The sequence below is a fragment of the Numenius arquata genome, chromosome 6 (genome assembly GCF_964106895.1).
Source record: "Numenius arquata chromosome 6, bNumArq3.hap1.1, whole genome shotgun sequence".
Taxonomy (NCBI): Eukaryota; Metazoa; Chordata; class Aves; order Charadriiformes; family Scolopacidae; genus Numenius; species Numenius arquata.
Genome location: NC_133581.1, coordinates 64670050 through 64690444, shown reverse-complemented (window position 1 = coordinate 64690444; position 20395 = coordinate 64670050). Strand labels below are relative to the sequence as shown.

Genomic DNA, 20395 nt, shown 5'->3' with positions numbered 1-20395 from the left:
TGTATTCAAGTTGATGGAAGGCAATGGTGGTTGTGTTGCGTTGGTTCATATTGGCCTTATTGGGTATATCTTCTGCAATATATAGTACGGTTATATGTGCGATGACCTGAGGAGCATTATTTGCAGACTCCTTTCCATGACTCTTTCCTTGTCTTTTTATCTGTCTGTTGCAAGGAATTTATATCTTAGTGGTCTTTTGAACCATATGAAATCTTGAAACAACACTTCTATCTGTTTCTACTTCATGGTTAGTCAACGGTAGGTTCTCAGTCAAGGGAGACAGAGTTAGGTTCCTTAATGAAATACTTGTGATATTGTTTTCTTAATCTTAACTGTTTGGGGTTCCCTTGTTATTTCAAGTGTTGGGGCACCTAAAGAGGGGTATAGTGCCTGAAATCAGTGTAATTAGGCAAAATAAATTATAAATATTAATTGCTAATTTTATGCTGAAAAGTGAACTGCACTGGATAGCAGCTGACAAGCTTTTACAGTAGCAGAAGTAGGGAACAGCAGATGGGTTATTTGAGGAGTGCAAGTATGTTATTTTAATGTTAAGTACACTCAAAAAGGAAAGACATATGGTAACAGGTTTGAAGACAACCGAAGACTAAGTTCACAGTTTAAACATTTACATTTGTTGAAGTGTGATGGAATTTTTTTTTTCTTTCCAAGAATATTTCACAGAAGCATCAGGCCAATATGTCACTCCTCTGAAAACTATTAAATCTTTTCCTTCCTGACCCTCAAGGGCTCTTTTGAGCTACCGTAGATTTCCCAGAATCACAGAGCTTTTTAACATCCCTCTCAGTTCATTGATTAACAAACTCGTTTCCTTCTGGGAGTTGTCAGGGTGGGCAGAACAGAAGAGCTGGTTGGTACATGCAGCGTGTGATGGTACATAGACCGATGTTTTGTGGGACAGGGGTTTATTTATCAATTAAAGGGTATGGACTACCTTATTCTGTCTTCCCAAGGTCAGTTGTAGTTGCACTACCGAGTGTGGTGCTGGTTAAATTTTCACCTTTTCCTTGATAAATAGAGCACTGTGAATTATTTGAGGAAAGGGCAGTAACATATGACTGGACAAGAAGCAGTCATCTGCTAAGTTTGCCAAAATGATGTCTTTCAGGTTGGTGTATACACTCTTGTATACATTTGACAACACGCTTTTTCAAATCCATTCCATTTTGATCCTGTCTGTCTCGGGAGTTAAATGAATTTTTTCTCAGGGATGATTTTTCTTTCGGTCATGAAGGACAGTATCAGTTGCTTGTGGTTTTTCTTTTCATGCTGGGCTTGTCTGTCTCTTTTCTTCCCCCCCCCCCCTTTGGTTGTTATGTGCTTTTACAGAACGGTGCATTAAAAAAGAGATTGTTGATAGGTAGGTATTACTTTATGTAACAAATTGGTCATTGGCCTCAGGGTCTTATCCCTGAATTATATTTGCTAGGCTGTAGACTCTTCTCTGAAACTTGATTGAAAGAGTCCCAGTTTGGGTGATGAGCTGGCTGCCGCAGGGTGTTCGAGGCAGGAAAACAAAAAGTTTTCAAGTATAACTAATTTGTTCTGGCTTCAGTCAGAAACTATCTTCATTACGGTTTTACAGATTTTCTTAAGTACACTGAATTCCTAAGATGGAGTACAGTATACATAGACTCCACCAAAAGTCACAGGACCGACTGGATTTCCTTGCATAGAAGCGATGCTACTGCTTTGTGAACAAGTATAAGGGGAATAATATTTCAAATGGAGGAGCAGAGGCCATCCAATGCACACCAAGGATAACACAATTTTGTGGAAACCATGAATGGGTATTTTGGGGCTTGAGGGCTGATTTTGTTGTGTCTTTTGTTGTTTGAGAGTCAGGCTTCAAATAGCAATCTGAACTGCCTGGTTTTGCTTCACCGTTGTTTCTGTATGTATGTGGGCTTCCCGCTGCTGGAGACCTGTGCAACCAAAGTTGGAGGAAGTTATATTTATGATTTAATAGGGGCATTATAGAAATCTGTCACTTTTCCTGAAGCACGGGTTTCACATCTTTTGGGTATGTTTGGTGATTGATTGCAAAAAAACAGGTTAGGAGACTTTTTTTATGAAGTTATATGATTTTCTGCAGTTTTTACGAAAACTAGATTTGGGTGCTTGACCTCCTGTTGCCGGTGCTGGGCATCCAGTGATTCAGTCAACTGGATTTCCTGAAGGAACTGGATTGATAAAAGCAGCTGGGAAAAAAAAAAAACCCTATGTAAAGACATTGCTGATAGTTGTGTTCGGTAACCTTTTCTCATTAATTGTGTCTTGTTCGCTTGCAAATGCAGCTGGGATAATTGAGACTCATTCCTAACTGTTTACACTTTGAACAAAAAGGAGAAACAGATGTGATTAAGTGGGAAAGAGGAAACTGGCATCAGGATAAGGCGAGAGAAATTGCTTGGGTAGCAATGTCACAGAAATTCAAAAGAAATCACCAGGAAATAACATTAATTTGTTCAGTCATGCAAAAAGTTATTTCGAGGTGCTTACAAATGATAATTTTTCATGTTTTGTAATGAACGAGTTGCTTTTTTATCATGAAAGATATAAACATTTTCCTTGAATACTCAACATGGAGTAGACCAACTGCGCAAGGGTCCACTTTTCAATTGCAGCAGGCACCTCTATGAATTTCTTTCTGTAATTTGATTATCACGGTGATAGAAGTGATGCACCTAAAATCACTGAGTGTGTAAGCAAATCCTTTATAAAACTATACGTATTTCATATTCTATCTAGTTTCATGTTGGCATTCTCCTGGTAGGTTAATTTTTTTGCGATTGTGTCATTTTGTGTTTTGATGATGGTGCAGATGTTTTGGAATTGACTAAGGTGAAGCTGTCTCCTTTCTACAGCAGGTGTTAAAGGGAATGGATACTCAGTAGAGTTTGGAGCCAGGAGGACCAATTTTTAAAACCTCTGACCTTCATATATCAGAAGTTGCTAAATTTGCTTTAGTTTTTGTATTAATATAAGTTTAGCTAAAGCATACCTTCCAGAGGACGTCGAAGCTTGATAAGAACATGTCAAAAACTGGCGAAACCATTGCAGCGTGTGGTAGCTTGTTCCAGTGTTTCAGTTGCACTCTTCCTTAAGATTCTATTTTTGTTCTTAACTTGAATTGGTCCCTTATTTGTTTCCAGCCATTGGTTTTTATATCATTCTTTACTAAGCAGTCTGTAATACTAGCGACTTCGTACTCTGATGGCAGCTTCTGTAATCGGGTCACCTCCAAATGTCCTTTCTGATAAGAACATCACCACACTTGCCAACAGTAGGACGCGTTCTCTACCCTTTCGGTTATCTGTTGAACTGTAGCAGTTTTCATCAGACGTAAGCAAGAACCGCAAAAAAACATTTCAGTATCATTTATCATAGAATCATACAATGGTTTGGGTTGGAAGGGACCTTCAAGATCATCGAGTTCCAACCCCCCTGCCATGGGCAGGGACACCTCCCACTAGACCAGGTTGCTCAAAGCCCCATCCAGCCTGGTCTTGAACACCTCCAAGGATGGGGCATCCACAGCTTCTCTGGGCATCCCGGGCCAGTGTCTCACCACCCTCACAGTCAAGAATTTCTTCCTAATATCTAATCTGAATCTCCCCTCTTTCAGTTTAAAACCATTACCCCTCATCCTATTACTACACTCCCTGATAGAGTGTCCCTCCCCATCTCTCCTGCAGGGCCCTTTCACCACTTTATACAGCAAATCACCCGCATCGTGTCTGCTGGAAAGGATTGTGTTACTTATTTTGAGTGTAACTGCTCCGTTGCAGGCTTATATTCAATTACCTGTTTGCTGGCATTCACTTGTTTCTTCGTCAGTCATTTCTATGATGCATTTCCACATTAGAGTGCAAAGGCTGTGTTTGTTCTTAGAGCTATACGCTGGGTTTTTAAAAAGAAATACGGCTTTAGAGCTATCAAGCCGTGCAGCTGAACAAATGGTTTGGGAAGCTTCCCGCTGTGCTGTTATAAGGATCTTTTCATTAGGAGAGTGGATTACACATCTATTAGAGTCCTGTTGGATTCGAGTGGAGTTCCCGAGTGAAGGGTCTTAAAGCAGTCAGCCCCACCGACTCCTTTTAAAAGAAGCTGCAAACTTGAAGACAGTAAAACTGTTGTCAAATTCTGGACAGGGAATGAAGTAAATGCTGGCAACTCTGGGATTTTCTTTTAATTTTAACTTTTTCTTCTAAACCATTTATTTCTGACTATTTCTATTTATTACAAGACTGTCATAAGGGCATTTGCTGATCGTACTAACTAAGAGAAAGTGAATTTGCTAAGGTTTGGCTTCCTCCTACTTCCTCATTTCTTTTATGTTTCCTGTAACAGTCACAGGGAGTTTTTCCTGTGTATGTAACTGTTAGGTGCAAGAAGTGACTTGCTAATATTTATTTAGGAAAGAGATTAATAGATCTAGATTGTTTCAAATCATCAATATTGAGTAATATTTGTTCAAACTTAATTTTATGCATTCTGTGTGCTGCTTTCCCTCTTTAATTACTCTTTGGGGTCCGTCAGTTAACCTGATTTAATTTACTCAAGCAATTGACACTATTACAGTTTGTAAAAGAAATGAGATGCAACTCTATGAAGTATGCATGTAAATGTAAGTTTTACAGCAGCATGGTTATTTTTTCCCTTAAATTTGGATTATATGAAAAGAAGCCTATGTTTTCTGTTTTAAAAAAAAAGGGGAAAAAAAGTAGTTTATTTTCAGACATGTTTTTCGTGTGTGTGTGTTTATTTTTTTAAATACAGGATATTTAAATACAGGATTATCTTAGTCTAAGATTTCACAAGTCATACGTTTAGACTTGGTGAGTTGTTTTGTGGTGGCTCTTTTGGGTTTGGTTTTTTTTTTTTTTTATCATATTGCCTAGGTTTAAAACCAGAAAAACTTCTTTTAAATTTTCCTAGTGTCCCGGGATTTGAAGTTGTGGCATATATCGAATGGGCACTTAAATATGAAACCAAAATGAAATATTACATAACTCTACACAGAACTGGTATTTCTCATCTTTCTTTTATGCTTTAGTAAGTAACAGGCTATCTATCAGAGCTGATTATATATAAAGTTTATTCTTATATTTAAGCTATTGTAAAAATCCTTGTGCTTGTCAGGGAGACCAAGCTGTTGTTTGACACTTTTCTGCGTGGCTTATTTGTTGGTTGTTACCATATTTATGAGACTCCCAGTACGACGTTAATTACTTTCCTACCATCTTTTAATAATTGATTATCACGTAAAAATACTGCTGGCTGAAGTCAGAAATGCAAACTGTTTAATTTCTTAAAAAGGTTCTCTTAAAACTTACTAAGGATACTCAAAGTAGGTTAGACATAAAACAAAGGTAGTTGCATTTTTACTCCTGCATTGTAAACAAGAGGGTTTGATGCATCCTTTTAAATTTTAGCTTCTTCAAGGGGGAGAGGTGGTCGCTGTCGTGAAGAGGATGCTTGGCTTGGCCTCACTGTGCACAGAAGAGTCCTTACAGGGTTCTCGGCAAGGCTTTTGGTGTGTTACGTTGAAGGACTAATGTTTTTCGAAGCACAAACCTTCAGTGTTACGCACAGCTCTTCCTTATGTTCTTCAAACCCTGAACAATGTAAATACTTGTATAATAAGAGTAATAATGAAGTTTACTCCCAATCTTAAGTGAAAATAGAGCATTCTGTTCAGTTTTGATCGGGATGTGGGGCTGTGGACCCTTCAGAAGAAGTCTAGTGGAGTGAGAAGTTTGCTGCAGAAGGTTTCTTAGTCTGAGGGACTTCAGGGAGATTTCTGGTTATCACTGCGTGGAGTGACACTGCTCTGGCAGGCAGATCTGGTGGAAGAATGACAGGTAGCGTGTCATTCTTTTTTTTTCTTCCTTTAGCGTAGTTAGGAAGCTCTGGTTTGGAATAACTGTACCAAACAACCCGTGTAACAATCTCTTTATTAAACGTGAGCTATAACCCGTTTTTCCCATTAACAATGTTAGTTATTAATAATACTCTAATACTCCTTTCATTTTTTGTATGCTATTTTTGTATAAATTTTTGCAGGTTATTAAGATCGTATATATTCATCTGTGCCTTCCCTCTTGGAAAAGACATTGGTGGTATAGTTGCTGTTCCCCAGTCAGTCTAGAAGTGATATTTTCTTTAAAGTTTTTACTTCAGAAAGGGCTGTCTTATGTGTCACTGTTTCCATAATTCTGAGAAATGGATTATTTTTGACTGCACTAACTAATAATTTTTGAAGTGTTCCCATTCTCTCTTTGTCATTGTTTTCATACCTGAGACAACATAGATAAGGATTATGGTGGGCGTTGGGGGTTCATTCCCGAGTATCCTTAATCTTTGTCCCATTGCCCCTGTTTAGTATACACATTTTTGTGCGTGTTTTTTCCTACTTAGATACAAAAAGGCCTTTAGAGACTGTAACTTTTAATAATATGCTGGTCAGGTCTAGTTTAGCTTTCACTGTGTACCTAAAACGCGGCTTTCTGTGCTGATTTTTCTTGTCTCCCTTTTCTGCCCCCTGCTATCCTTGATAGGATCTCTGCATGTTTCTGATGTCTTACTTGCACAATGTTATCAATGCTTTGCTTGTCAAGCACTGAGTTTTTACCCCTTCAAGTTGAGATGCGTATCCTTAAACATTTTAGCATCTTTGTGTTAAATGCCAGGCTTCTGCTGTATCTTGGATATCTTTGCCAGCCTTCGCTATCAACATATTTTAGGTGTATGCTGCTGAAATTCAAAGACCTAGTTATAAACCCGTTTGGGATTTTTCATTCTTTATTTAAATAAAAATCCAGTATTATACGGATGGGGTTGCAAGCAGCTGTTTTATAATGTCCTCATTAGTTAGGGAGAACAGTCTTGAAGTAATGGAGTCATTTGCTGCTTTAGTAACTATTTCATAAATTTATCAGCTATTAGCTCCAAGAATAACTAAGCCCTTCCACTTAGGAGTTTGATTTGTTCTCCATTTTGGGTCTGGGTAATTAGTCTCCAAAATGATACAATTCACCTTATTTTTATCTAACGTTAAAGATCTGCATCTGATGCTGGAACAAATGCCCCATTAGTCTAATGTCTTTAACAGAACCTGTTTTACCTACTTGCCTTCCCCAAAGGATTTGACCCAAACAGATTTCTCTTCTTGTTACCTGGTTATATTTATTCCAGTTTGACACGTCTCTGACACACACTGTTCTTATCTTCGTTTCTATTTTAAATATTGTCTATTCCTCAGTAATTGCATTCTTAAGTCATGAGTGCTATCCCACCACGCTGTGGTCACTCTGCCATGTTTCCTTCTGCACCGTTTGCCAGTAATTTAAACCTCTGATCCTTACAGACACAACCGGATAATTCACGATACCCATAAAATGTACAGCTTGCTTTTCATCATCCTAACTCCTGATAGCTTTTATCCATTCTTCGCCATTTTTAATAGTGTAATCAAAATGGGTGTGAAAACATACCTGTAAAGTTTGAAGTTCTCTGTGACAGTAGTGCAGGCTGGATTCCACGAGAGGTGTTTCCACAGGTGCTTGAAGCTGACCTTTCAGAAAATCGTTTTTCAGATGGTCTACCTCATGGTTTCTGGAACCTTCCTGGTATTATCTTGTTATGTACCTCCAGCCATATTTCAGGGCAACTGGAAAGATTGAAGTTGATCTGAGAGGCCCATGGTTTGTCACGTGGTGTTCCTTCTGCCCTTTGCCTCCTTTCTCTTCACTGAATTTCACTGAATTTTTAGAGTTGGAAGGGACCATAAAGATCATCTCGTCCAACTCCGCTGCCGAAGCAGGATTGCCCAGAGCATGTCAGAGCATGTTACTCAGGACTGCATCCAGGCGGGTCTTGAAAACCTCCAAAGAAGGGGACTCCACACCCACCCTGGGCAGCCTGTTCCAGTGCTCTGTCACCCTCACCGTAAAGAGGTTTCTTCTCATATTTGAGTGGAACCTCCTATGTTCCAGCTTGTGCCCGTTGCCCCTCGTCCTCTCACTGGCAACCACTGAAAAGAGTCTGGCTCCCTCCTCCTTCAACCCACCCTTGAGATACTTATAAGCATTGATAAGGTTTCCCCTCAGCCTTCTCTTCTCCAGGCTAAAGAGTCCCAGCTCTCTCAGCCTTTCTTCATAAGGGAGATGCTCCAATCCTTGAATCATCCTCTTTCTTCCCTTCCTTCCCCCGTTTGTTAAATAAGGGTTTAGTTGGCAGGTTTTCATTTTGTTATTTACCATCCTATCTCAATTTTCTGAACTGTCTTAGTTATTTTGTGATTTATCGCCAAAATACTTCTTGGACCCAGGGAAACTGCTCTAGTGGCTTTATAAATGCAACCTTTTCTATTCAAAAGATTATTTTTGGTTTAGTGCAGATAATCCCACACGAGTGTACCTTTTTTTCCCCCATTAGATACAACTGCCTAGCCTTTCTTTGTTAGAATTATGAATATTTTTCCATCATACTGCTTATTGTTTGTTTTTTGGGAAACCTACAACCATCCAGTCCCCTTGATCGCTGTAAGGCATAAGAAACAAGGATGATGTTGTATGTAAACCAAGTGCATCCAAAAGCATCAAATTCTGATGTGTTACTTTAATTCTTACAAGTACATTTGTCTTCTGCTGTCTTGCCCTTGAATCCTGCACTGCTAGTCCAGGTTCTTACATTTCTGTTGCACAGAGTCCTGCTACTTTTTACATGTATTTAAGTCATTCTTGATAGTCAAATCCCCCCCTTTCTATCTCCTGCTCAATATTTCTTTTACCTCTTGCATCCTGAGTCTTGTTGTTTGGATGAGGTCGTCTTGTTTGGATGCATGTGTTAAGGGTAGAATAGAGGCAGTAGTGTGAGGGGAGGAGGATGTTATTTGTCATTTTTCCATCTTTCTGGAGTAAAATGATGGACAGATTTGGACATTTTTTCTTTTTTCTATTTTTTTTTTTCTGTCCAGTTCTGGGCTCTGTGTCCAGTTCTGGGCTCCCTGGTTCAAGAAGGACGGGGAACTACTGGAGAGGGTACAGCAAAGGGCTACAAAGATGATCAGGGACTGGAACATCTCTCTTATGAGGAAAGGCTGAGGGACTTGGGTCTTTTTGGCCTAGAGAAGAGAAGACTGGGGGGGGCCATCCAATCAATACTTATAAATATTTAAAGGGTGGGTGTTAGGAGGATGGGGCCAGTCTCTTTTCAGTGGTGACCAGTGACAGGACAAGAGGTAACATGCACAAACTTGAACATAGGAAGCTCCATCTAAACAAGAGGAGGAACTTCTTTACGTAGAGGGTGGCAGAGCCCTGGAAGAGGCTGCCCGGAGAGGTGGTGGAGTCTCCGTCTCAGGAGACGTTCAAAACTCGCCTGGACACGTCCCACACCTGTTGTGGGTGGACCTGCTTTGGCAGGGGGTTGGACGAGATGTTCTCCAGAGGTCCCTTCCAACCACATATCATTCTGTGATACAGTCACAGTTAAACGTATATCTGAGAGGACTTCTCTGCCAAATGAAATACGACTCTGTATAGTTCCCTGTATATTCAAATCCAATTTACTGGTAGGAAGAAAGCTAAAATAGTGTAACTGATTCTTCTGTTCTGCATTCCTACAAGACATCAGGTGAGACTCTATATGACCTTCTTTACTTTTCTTATCACAGGTACTTATTCTCTTAAAATAATTCTGTGACCTGTGTTTCGTTTCCTCCTCAGTCCCACCAAAACACACATTGTACAATTAAGGTGCAATTAAGGTAGTGTGATTCATTTTTAGGTTGACATGCTGGGTAGTTTCTGCAAAGGACGTTCAGTGCAACACTAAAGCTTTAGCGCTGTAACTTGCTGAGGCACTCAATGTCATTTCTTATTCTTGAGAAAACCCTCTGGCAGTTTGCAGTTACTATTAGCAGCCTCGAAGTTTGTATTTGGGATAAGAAAGTTCTGAGCTTTCACACATGCCCACCTTCTACACCCTTCTCAGTCTTCCCACACAAACCATATGACCAATCGTATAAATTTTTCACTCAAGATGATTAAGGTTGCACTGGAATAAAATGCCAAAATACACCTGGGTTTAAAAGCAGAAAGTAGGTTAACAGTTTTATATGCATCCTCTCCTCCTCCTTTGTGCTCTTTTATCTTGCAATTAATTTAAAATTGCTTTTAAATTAGTAATTTTCCAGGGTATTATCTGTTCCCAGATGCGGTGACTCCTATAAATGTGCATACCAGTTGACTGGCTCCCTTATTGTCATATTGCATTTATATTCTTTAATTGTCCAGGAAGGTGTCCAAGTCAATCTCTGTGGAGAACCTTCTACTGATACGTGGAATGTAAAAGCAATATGCAGTCGTCATCTTATGAGGCTACGTGCTTTATTTGTCTTGCTGCCATTAGAAACATCATCTTTGAAATCAGAGTTAATTTCTAGTGGCAAACATATTTGCTTCCATTGTGAATAGCGTGCTGCATATTTGATGGCTGATGCGCTTTCTTCGGGTTGTCACTTGTAAATGTTCAAACTGTTCAAAATTCAAGTCAACCATCGATTTTAGTACCTGGTGATGGCAACATAATATAGATTGGGGCTACATTTCTTGATGACCTTAGCAGTGCTGACTACCTCCCATTGGTCTGGCTGGTCTAGTGATTTCTTTTCAGTGTAGCCCCTTTCATTTCCTGCACTGGAAGTTGATAGTATCGGGAAATAAGTTGCATGAGTACGGAGTTGTTTTCTTTCGTGAGCTACGTGTTACTAACGATCATCTGAACCAGTTGACGGAAAATACTTACCTTTCTCATAAAAGTAGTAAAGATTTTCTTTAGTGAAGATGTCTCTTTTCTCTTCAGCATAGGAAGTACTGGTTTTAGTGGTCATGATAATTTCACTAAGCTTAACTTTTTTAAAAAAACCCACAAACTTTAAAGATCCTGACACTTATTCTTTCTGACCAGTTGAAGAGGTCATCTTGTAAAAGCACCGTTGCTTTGACGTTAGATATTTGACTGTATTGTAATTACTTCATGAAACAATTATTTAAATTTAACAGTGTCTTAAGTCATGTTTTCTCCAGTTTGGTGCGATGTTGGCCATCTTTAAAAATGTTTTGCTTGAATTGGAATATTTTTCTTTTTTAATTTCCTTTCCCTTTTCACTAGATTGCTGTTTACAAAAGTCAAATTGGAGTCGCTGTGCAGAGGCCCCGATGAGGCACTCCTTACGTGTAAACACATGCTCCAGATTTGGAAATCCTGCTATAATCTCACTAACCCAAGGTAAGATGCTATAGAATTCTCAGCTGCTCAGGTCCTTGCCCAGTAGCACTTCAGGGCAATATTAGGTCAGGAGTCCTGCTTTTACTGGGTCTGGTATTCCATATGAATAAACTTATCCTCTGGGAATCTGGAGACTGAAATGAAAAGATACCAGTTGATGGACACATAGAAGCTGCCCACAGTTCTGTGAAGTAAGGTGCACCAAAACTAATGAACTCTGCGGTGATGAGGACTGACTACAGAGGTGGGGTAACTCTGCCGTTCTCCTTGGTGGGACTTGATGTACTGCTATTGTCTTGACTTTTTTCCCCGTTCTGGGTTATAGAGCCTTTTATATTGGCTAGTGGAGAGACTGCTGTAGTGAAAATGTAGTTCAAGGACTTTCACTAAGTAAAATGAAGGAGGACTAGACATTAATTAAGACTACAGAAACATCAGAGGTTACATGGATAAATATGATGTGCTTGCAAAGTCAGCATGGCTTTTTTTAAAGGGAGGTCTTGCTTATGAACCTTGTTTACGTTCTTCAAAGGCATTAGCAAGTATTTGGATAAGTTAATATAGTCCTATTTGGGTTTCCAAAATGCTTCTGTGGAGGTCTTTTGCCATGTATGTTTAGATAAGCTGTGAAATTAAACGGGAAGACCACTTTGCAGAAATGCACGCTGGTACTATTCAACATGTTTATCAAGTACCTGGAGAACAGGACAAGCAGAATTTCCTGCTATCTGGTTGTTTGAAGGGTTGACAGTTTCTGGAGAAGAGATGCTGCAGCAGAAGAGCATTGTACCAGGTGGCATCAGATACCTGTATAGCAGTGTGATGAACATTACCTGCTCAGTTTTTGCTGTTTGTTTGAACTCAATTGGTTTCCCATCAAGTATATCAATGAGAAGCCTGAGGGACAGATACTGAGTTATAACTAAAATAGAAATTAAGTGCATTTGTCCACAGGAGCAATCAGTGAAAACCACTGCTACTGCTTAGGCTCCTGAAGTGTTGGAAGTGTTCAAAATGTTCCTACTGCAATATTAGGATCAAATTCAACATTAGGCAGTTAGGGACAGTCAACACGGTGGAGGGAAGGGATGCCATCCAGAGGGACCTGGACAGGCTTGAGAAGTGGGCCCATGTGGACCTCATGAAGTTCAACCAAGCCAAGTGCAAGGTCCTGCATCTGGGTCATGGCAATCGCAGGCACAAATATAGGTTGGGCAGAGAATGGCTGGAGAGCGGCCCTGAGGAGAAGGACTTGGGGGTGTTGGTGGATGAGAAGCTCAACATGAGTCAGCAGTGCGCGCTGGCAGCCCAGAAAGCCAACCACTTCCTGGGCTGCATCACAAGAAGTGTGGCCAGCAGGTCCAGGGAGGTGATTCTACCCCTCTACTCTGGTGAGACCTCACCTGGAGTACTGTGTCCAGCTTTGAAGTCCTCAGCACAGGAAGGATATGGACTTCTTGGAACGAGTCCAGCGGAGGGCCACAAAGATGATCAGAGGGCTGGAGCACCTCTCCTATGAAGACAGGCTGAGAGAGTTGGGGTTGTTCAGCCTGGAGAAGAGAAAGCTCCAGGGAGACCTTATAGCAGCCTTCCAATACCTAAAGGAGCTACAGGAAAGATGGGGAGGAACTCTTTTTGAGGGTGTGGAGCGATAGGATGAGGGGTAATGGTTTTAAACTGAAAGAGGGGAGTTTTAGATGAGATCTTAGGAAGACATTCTTTACTGTGAGGGTGGTGAGACACTGGCCCAGGTTGCCCAGAGAAGCTGTGCAACCTGGGCCAGTGCAACATCCCTGGAGGTGTTCAAGGCCAGGCTGGATGGGGCTTTGAGCAACCTGTCTCGGTCTAGTGGGAGGTGTCCCTGGCCAGGGCAGGGGGGTTGGAACTGGATGGTCTTTAAGGTCCCTTCCAACCCAAACCATTCTATGATTCTAATAGGTATGTGTGTGTATTAAAACAAACAAAAAAAACCCAACAAAACGCCACCACCAAAAAAAAGGGACAAATAACTAAAAAACCCAAAAGCTAACAAACTAAACCCCAAAACTGTAGAGATAAAAGTGATGCCTTTTTATGTGAAATGTAGTTATGGCATCTTTATAACATCTTTACCTAAAATTAGCTGTCCTGAGTTTAGTGTTTCTCTTCAGCCTGGGAAAGTGTGGATTTTCAAACTTGCATCTGCCATCTCAGCTCACTGTGAGAGCTGTACCTCATGTTATATAAAAGTCTGAGGTACAATAAATCCTTTCTGTAAAGCTGTTCCCTATGAATCAAATTAAAAGCCTGTATTCCCTTTGTGGTTGTATTAATTATGAAAACAGAATTGCTGAAGTAAATACGGATTTAGTTTTGCTCAGCTTAATTCTGGTTTAATGCAGCTGACAATGCACTGTGAGTGGTTAGTGGGACTTGGTACTAAATTTGTTCACAGCAAGAACTTTTATAGTAAGAACCTTCGTGGGAGGAGGGCAGCGTGCAATTTGTATCTCAGTATATAATTTTATATTTTAATAGCTTACGATTTCTATACTTCATTACAGTGATTCCGGACGTGGGAGCAGCCTGTTAGACAGAGCTATTGCTGATAGACGACAGCTTAATACAATTACGTTGCCAGATTTCAGTGATCCTGAAACAGGTAAGAACTGCATTTGAACAGTAAAATAGGTAAAATGGTCTGGCCATAGATAGATTTTGCATTAGGGTGGGTTTTTTTTTTTTTATTTTATTTTGCAAAATGAAATCATATTTTCATTGTTGTAATGTAAGTGGAGATAGACATTGTGCAATATAATATTTTCTTTTTTATTTATTAAGTACTTGCTGACCACGTCCTCTGTAAATTAAAATACCTATAGTATGGATCTTGCTGAGCTTAGTGGTATTTTCTTATGCAAGGGCTAAAAATTAGTATGCTGAATTAGCCTATTTGCCAAAATCCTATGCTTTTCTGTCCATTTGGTATTTGCATGTTTTATTTTTAAAAGGTAAATCAGAAAAAATTCAGAAAACTTTTAACCTCAAAAAAACCCCTGAAGACATCATTGCTAACTACATTCATTAAAATCTAATATATATTAAAATATAATTACATGGGTGGGTTGACTAACTGTAGACATAGCTTTGACATAAGCAAAATTTATCTATTACAAATCATATATACTGTGATATTTTGATATGCATATCAAAAATTATGAGACTGTATAAAAGCTAAGATTGTTACATGTAAGTAAATATTTGCAATATGTAATTTGCCTATTTTAATATATTCAGTTATCACAATGCAAATTGATGTGCCTTAAAAGTCATAGAATCAAAAAGCAGGTGAACCACGCATTCTGTGCAAATTGCAGAAGGAATGACCACGATGATGCTGGTTCCAAAAACCTTTACAGCATGTTACTTGCATTCTAAATATTGAGAATTTTCCATTTCCTGAGTTTTATCTCAAAACTGTAGCACGCTTTTCCTGGCACCTTTCCGATGTGAGATTCTGCTTAATCCCACTTTGACACCAACAGTTTATGGGAACGTTTGCCAGTCTATGAATTAGAACACACTGACCCATAAATTAAGATACATTGAAATGTGTAATGTATCTCTTCGTTTAATATCAGAATTGTGCAGTAGAGAAAAATCCAATGTAGTTATTTAACTTCTGAAAGTTACAGCTGGATTGAATGTGCCCTCAGTTTTGAAATCATGTAAATAAATAGAAAGGATTCTATGCTTGCTATAGTGGCAAATAGTTTGGAGTGCAAAGATCAAGTCTCCTGATTTCAAAGAATTGTGACATGATAGGGTCTGAAATTTGGTGTAATTTAGGTTGCTGCCCCTAATGTGGAATTTTCTGTCGACTTGTATAATTGAAATGTGTAAGATAACATTATATCATTTTATAGTGATCATTCTATATTTTAGTCTAGCTCATTGTTTCATTTTAAGGAAGCAACTAGATTTTAAAGGTTACATACACATATATACATAGTCATAGATATAGATAATACATTTTTATGCCTTCAAAAAAGTGCTTGTTGCGGGAGAGGTGGGATTTTGTTTGTTTCTTCTCCCATGGGAACACAGAGTTCTTGATCTACAGTTTTGGGGTATCCTATTTTATATATGCCACACTTGAGAGCATAAAGAATTGATGCTTGCCCCAGATTCAAATCCTGCAGCCAATATCTTGATTGGAAAACAGCATCTATACATACATTCTGATTTTTCTAGAAGTTGCTCTTTTTTTCTGAATCTCTACTGTCAGGGAGGTCAAGATGGGGAAATTAAAAATATGAGGTCACTTTTTGATTATTTTTCTTATAAGAGGTAATTGTGGAGGATAGGTTGGGGTGGTCTCTTTTTTTTCTGGTTTTTGGGGGGATTGGGGTTGGTTTTTGTTTGTTTGTGTTTTTTTAAATGTTAATTTTAACAGAAGAAACCTTGTTTCAAGACTGATACTCAAATTCTGATAAGAGCTAGAGCTTTGTTATCTACCATATCTATACAGTGGTATACATATAAAATCTCCATATCCAAGTTTTGTCCAAAATTCTTCATCCAGAAGATTATATAAAATTTTTGCAGAAATTAAAAGGTTATGGTACCATAAGCAAGCTTTTCATAGTGTTTGAGTGAGAAAACTTTAAGCAGACAGTCAAAAAAGCATTGTTCACAAAAGGTAGATGGTAGAAACAATAGATGGTTGAGATGTTAGACCTTTATAGGTTGAAAGAGCTCATATGCAAATTCTGTGGATCCTCAGTGTTTAGAAATGCAGAAGGAATTTGACATTTAAATAAGTAAAAGAATGTTAAAATAGGAGTGTGCAGGAAAGGTATTGCAGAAAATCCTTAAGACAGAAATGTTTGCTTCCCTCCTCTTTATACAGTATAATGCTACCATGTGTATGCATTTATGTGTGTGTATACACATGAACATTTGGAAATTTTCCTCTTCCTAACTTTGTTTGCCACCTTGTGATGATGACCCCCTTGGCCTGACTAGTCTGAGTTCGGCCAATCTGAGTACCAAAAAATGAGAGCTACAATTCGAATCGGAAGTCTTATGTATTTGCAATTTGAATTTTTAAATCCTTTTAAAAAATACATCTACCTTGTTATGGGTGTAAAAGATTCTTTTTCTTACATGGATCAATTAAGCAGAAGTTGAAATTTGGGGGAAAAAAGTCTTAAAAAACAGTTTTATATAGAGCTTTTGCCAGTCCCATAATCAGAAATGATTAAATTATTCAAGTTTAAATTTGTGTAACTCTTGAAGTATAAAAAAGTGTGTTGTGGATTTCTAACAAGGCAAGATGTTAATTCTAATGCCCTGGTCAACAACTGTGGCAAGTCTACTTGAAGCTTGCCTTCTGTTTCCATTTGCCCTGAGTCGTAAGCAGCCGTATTTGTATATATTGATGAAGGAAATAAATGGGGTGAAAAAAAAAGGTTTTGATGAATCAATGACTGAAGTAAAGTCTCACAGAGTGGCAGGCACATTTCCTATCCAAAGATAGATGTGCATATGCAAATCACTTGAGATTCAGTTGTCTATTTTGGTTAAGGTAAGTTGCACTCAATCTTTTTAAAAAGAGATTATTCAATTTGTTGCGTATTGGTTGCAGTTTATCATAGGAAGAAACAATAGTAGCTGAGTTTTAAGCTTGGCTTTATTTTCCCTTTAAATATGTTTTATTAGAACATAGGAAAAAAAAATCTTTAACTTGCTTTTTAAATCTAGTGTAGTATGGAAGGAGAGTACATATGAGTACAGGGTATTTATTTTTTTATGTTGCTTTCAGAAGAAGTGATATTTGTTTTATGTAGAAGCCATTTCCGTCTTACTGAATGGTGAAATAAATGTTTTGCATTTTTTGGCACCCGTGAGTCCATTAAACCCTGTTCTTGGATCTTTTTTCTTTCACCCCCCCACACCCTTATCATTCTCTTTGTTTCGCTTTTTAGCCTCTGATACTTCCTCATCTTCTCTCTCAAGAACAGAATCTCCTCTCCAACTGTTTGTATCTTCTCATCTTCCTCATCCTCATCCTAAACCAGACACCTTTGTCTGGCCCCATGCAGCCTCTCCATGCTGTGACCAAGTTCCTGAGCCCTGTACACCTCCTCACTGTAAATTGGTTTTCTATTCCTGATGGGCGTGTTAATTTTTGTTGTATTTTTTCTGATAATCTTCATAACTGATAAACTGTGTTTAAAGAGTTTAAGTTCCCACAGTGAAATCTGAGATTTTCCATCAGTGAGATCTGGCCTTTTAGATGTGCTTCACTAAGTCCTGAATGCGTTTTAAGAGTTTCATCAGAATACACTGTTTTATTGATCCCAAAAGAGGTAAAGTTACAGATATAGTTAATACTGTCTTCTCATGATTGTTACAAAAAACAATAGGTGTTTGGTAAAAGAGGTTATCGGTCAAGACTGCTTTGTAGCATTTACTGCTGTAGATTGTTTCCATTGATGGCATCTTCTGCCAAGAGAGACTCTCCTTTCCATGGAATTTCCTTCTTATCTCTACAGGTTTTATTGGCTTCATTTCAGAAAGCCTTAGCTAATTGCTTCCGAAACCTTCCCAGAAAATTCACATGAAGGAAGAAATGGCCTAAATATCAGCGTATGTTTTCATATTGCAGGTAGAGCACGTTGGAAGGATTCAGAGGTACCAGAGCAGTGAAAAGCAGCATTATGCTGTTTCTGGTCAAGAGCTGTTCTCTTCATAGAAATGATGCCAATTTTGAACACGGTGTAAGATCAATCCCCATGTTGTTTGAATACAAACTGGAGAGTAATGCTGGCAGAGCAGTTCAGGTGGCAGGGTAAAATCAACATAATTTTCCAGGCATTTCTTTTTGACTCCTTTTCATTTCTCCTAAAATGTCCTTCGTTCGTAGCATTATGCATAGCACTGGTTTTGTCACTGCGTTTACTATAATCCAATCTTAAGAAATTAATTTTTGACACCTAGCCTTTAAGTGATATCATGTCAAAGGTGTTAATTCCTAACAAAATGTAGGAAATAAATCTCTGAGTACTAGAACAATTCACCTGTTAAAATAGCTGACATGAGACTGGAGTTTTGAAAACACTAGCTCATATGTAAGCCTGTAACTGGAAATTAGGGAAAGCCCTTCCTTGTAGACTCCAGGAAATCTGTGCCCTACAGAAGTTTAACAAGTTGAAGTTTGACTTTCTTCCTGAGGCATTTGAGTGACTGATTGATTGCTGTTACAGGTTTGGGTGTCGTTGAGTTGAACTTGCTCAGACCTACTCTATGAACAGCACATCCTCCTTAGCATTAAATTAATTGTTCGTTGCAGAGCTACAAGTTAGTAAGAGCCCACTCAAGAGTGAAGGCAAACTGAAAGAATGCAGAATTCCAAGCACGGATTCCGTTATGTAAAGTCCAAGTTTTCCATTTCCAAGCTACTGTATCCTCAGGGAAAGGAGCTTCCACCATATGCATGCGAAGTAGTGGAACTATGAACAAACCCCAGATATTGAAGTCCTTTGTACAGTGTAAATAATGAATGAAAGTTAAAGCGCTCTATCTTGGAGTGAGTAGAAGTTTGCCTAGATGCTTATAGCATGTTAGTGTAGTTACCAGGGCTGAAAATCTCATGTTCCATATCTTACTCAGTTCAGGTTTTTTTTCTAGTGAAAGAAACAAAAGACAGTTCTATTATTGACTTGACGTCCAATTTCTGTTGAACAGGAATATGATTTTAGAGGTGTAGCAAAGGCTCTATAAAAAAAATTATTGTAAACAGCAATCTTCTTTTTTAATTTTTTTTATCTTTTGAAACCTTGTAAACCTGATTTACAGTTTGAAGATTATCAGAAATCCTCTGGCTTTCTTGGAGTTCTTGGTTTATATATGTATATATAAAAAATTATTTTTTTTCTCCTTACTTTGGATTTTAATTTGTGGTTTGGTCTGTTCAAAGGCAATCCATCAGATGCTTACTTTCATGGTTTTTACTCCCTTTTTTCAGTTTGTAAGTAGTATTCACTGTGCAGTTCTATTAATTTCTCAAGGACTTAAATCACCTTTTCCTTTACCACAAGCCGTACATGTTTTGTCCATCAGTAGTAGGAGTTAGTGTGTAGAGCAAGGCCGATGCTCTTTGCCCGTTCAGTCACCCCAAGGGCTGTAATCTTACGAGATCTGAATGCACTCAACTAACACCTGCATTTAATAATTAAAGAGGCAGTATTCATTTCTAGAGGACTGCAAATAAAGGTATATTAAGAAGGTCTTGTATAACATAATGGCCAGCTGCCAATATCTTGTATCAGGGAAGATTTTATGCCACTGCTGTTCCTAAGGAGTGCGTTGGTCCCGAATCCAAGGTTACAGCTGCTGTCATGAGTCATAATAAAACTACTACTTTCTCTTGTGGTACAAATTTTGCTTGTAGAATAAATCTCTTAAGACTACACTTTAAAATAATGAAATTATCAAAACAAGCTAAATAAGAGAGAATGAAGAATATAAATCAATAACACTAAACTGCTGCTTTAACCAGGATATGAAATAATGTTCTTTTTCTCTAACCAGTTACTTTAGAAAGCTGTATGTTTAGCCTTGCATAGTAAATTACAGGATTGTTTTCCATTTATTACTTTATTACTTTTTCATAGATTTTTATGAGTTAGTACAGGAGACCAATTTGGTGGAGGAGAGAAAAGTAAGACGATATGGAAAACAGTATGTTTGACAGTATCTAGGCAGGGAAAATCTTTTTCAAAGAGCTGAGAGGATGCTCTGTAAATGATGCTGTCCATACCTGACTGCTAATATCTCCGTGCATAATTTCATGCCAAAAGAGAAGCCAGCTTTGTCATTTGTGAAAGGTGTCTCAGACAATTCGTTTTACAGGAAAAAATTGTTAATTTTGGCTAAACCTGCCAATCTATCTTATACAGTGCATCACTTCAGTGATGAATTAGTCCTGCAGAAGGTACTGCCTCTTTGTATCGTGTGATTGCTTTTTTTAGCACGGAGTTCTCTGTGTGTCACACCACTAATGTTCTTCCTGCCAGCTTTGTGTGCATGT

The 20395-nt window shown here is 38.5% G+C and overlaps 1 protein-coding gene across 6 annotated transcripts in view; it reads left to right on the top strand.

The window, feature by feature from the left end:
* The window catches only part of TTC7B (tetratricopeptide repeat domain 7B), a 133040-nt gene that overhangs the window by 70620 nt on the left and 42025 nt on the right, over positions 1-20395 (top strand). For 2 of the 6 annotated variants that reach the window (XM_074148562.1, XM_074148565.1), the window contains 3 exons: positions 11203-11319; positions 13863-13960; positions 19283-19333. In XM_074148562.1, coding sequence (XP_074004663.1) covers positions 11203-11319; positions 13863-13960; positions 19283-19333 — 266 coding nt within the window. Of the gene's footprint in view, positions 1-11202; positions 11320-13862; positions 13961-17288; positions 17454-19282; positions 19334-20395 lie in introns of all 6 variants that reach the window. The other 4 variants (XM_074148564.1, XM_074148563.1, XM_074148560.1 and 1 more) reach the window with 3 other exon arrangements.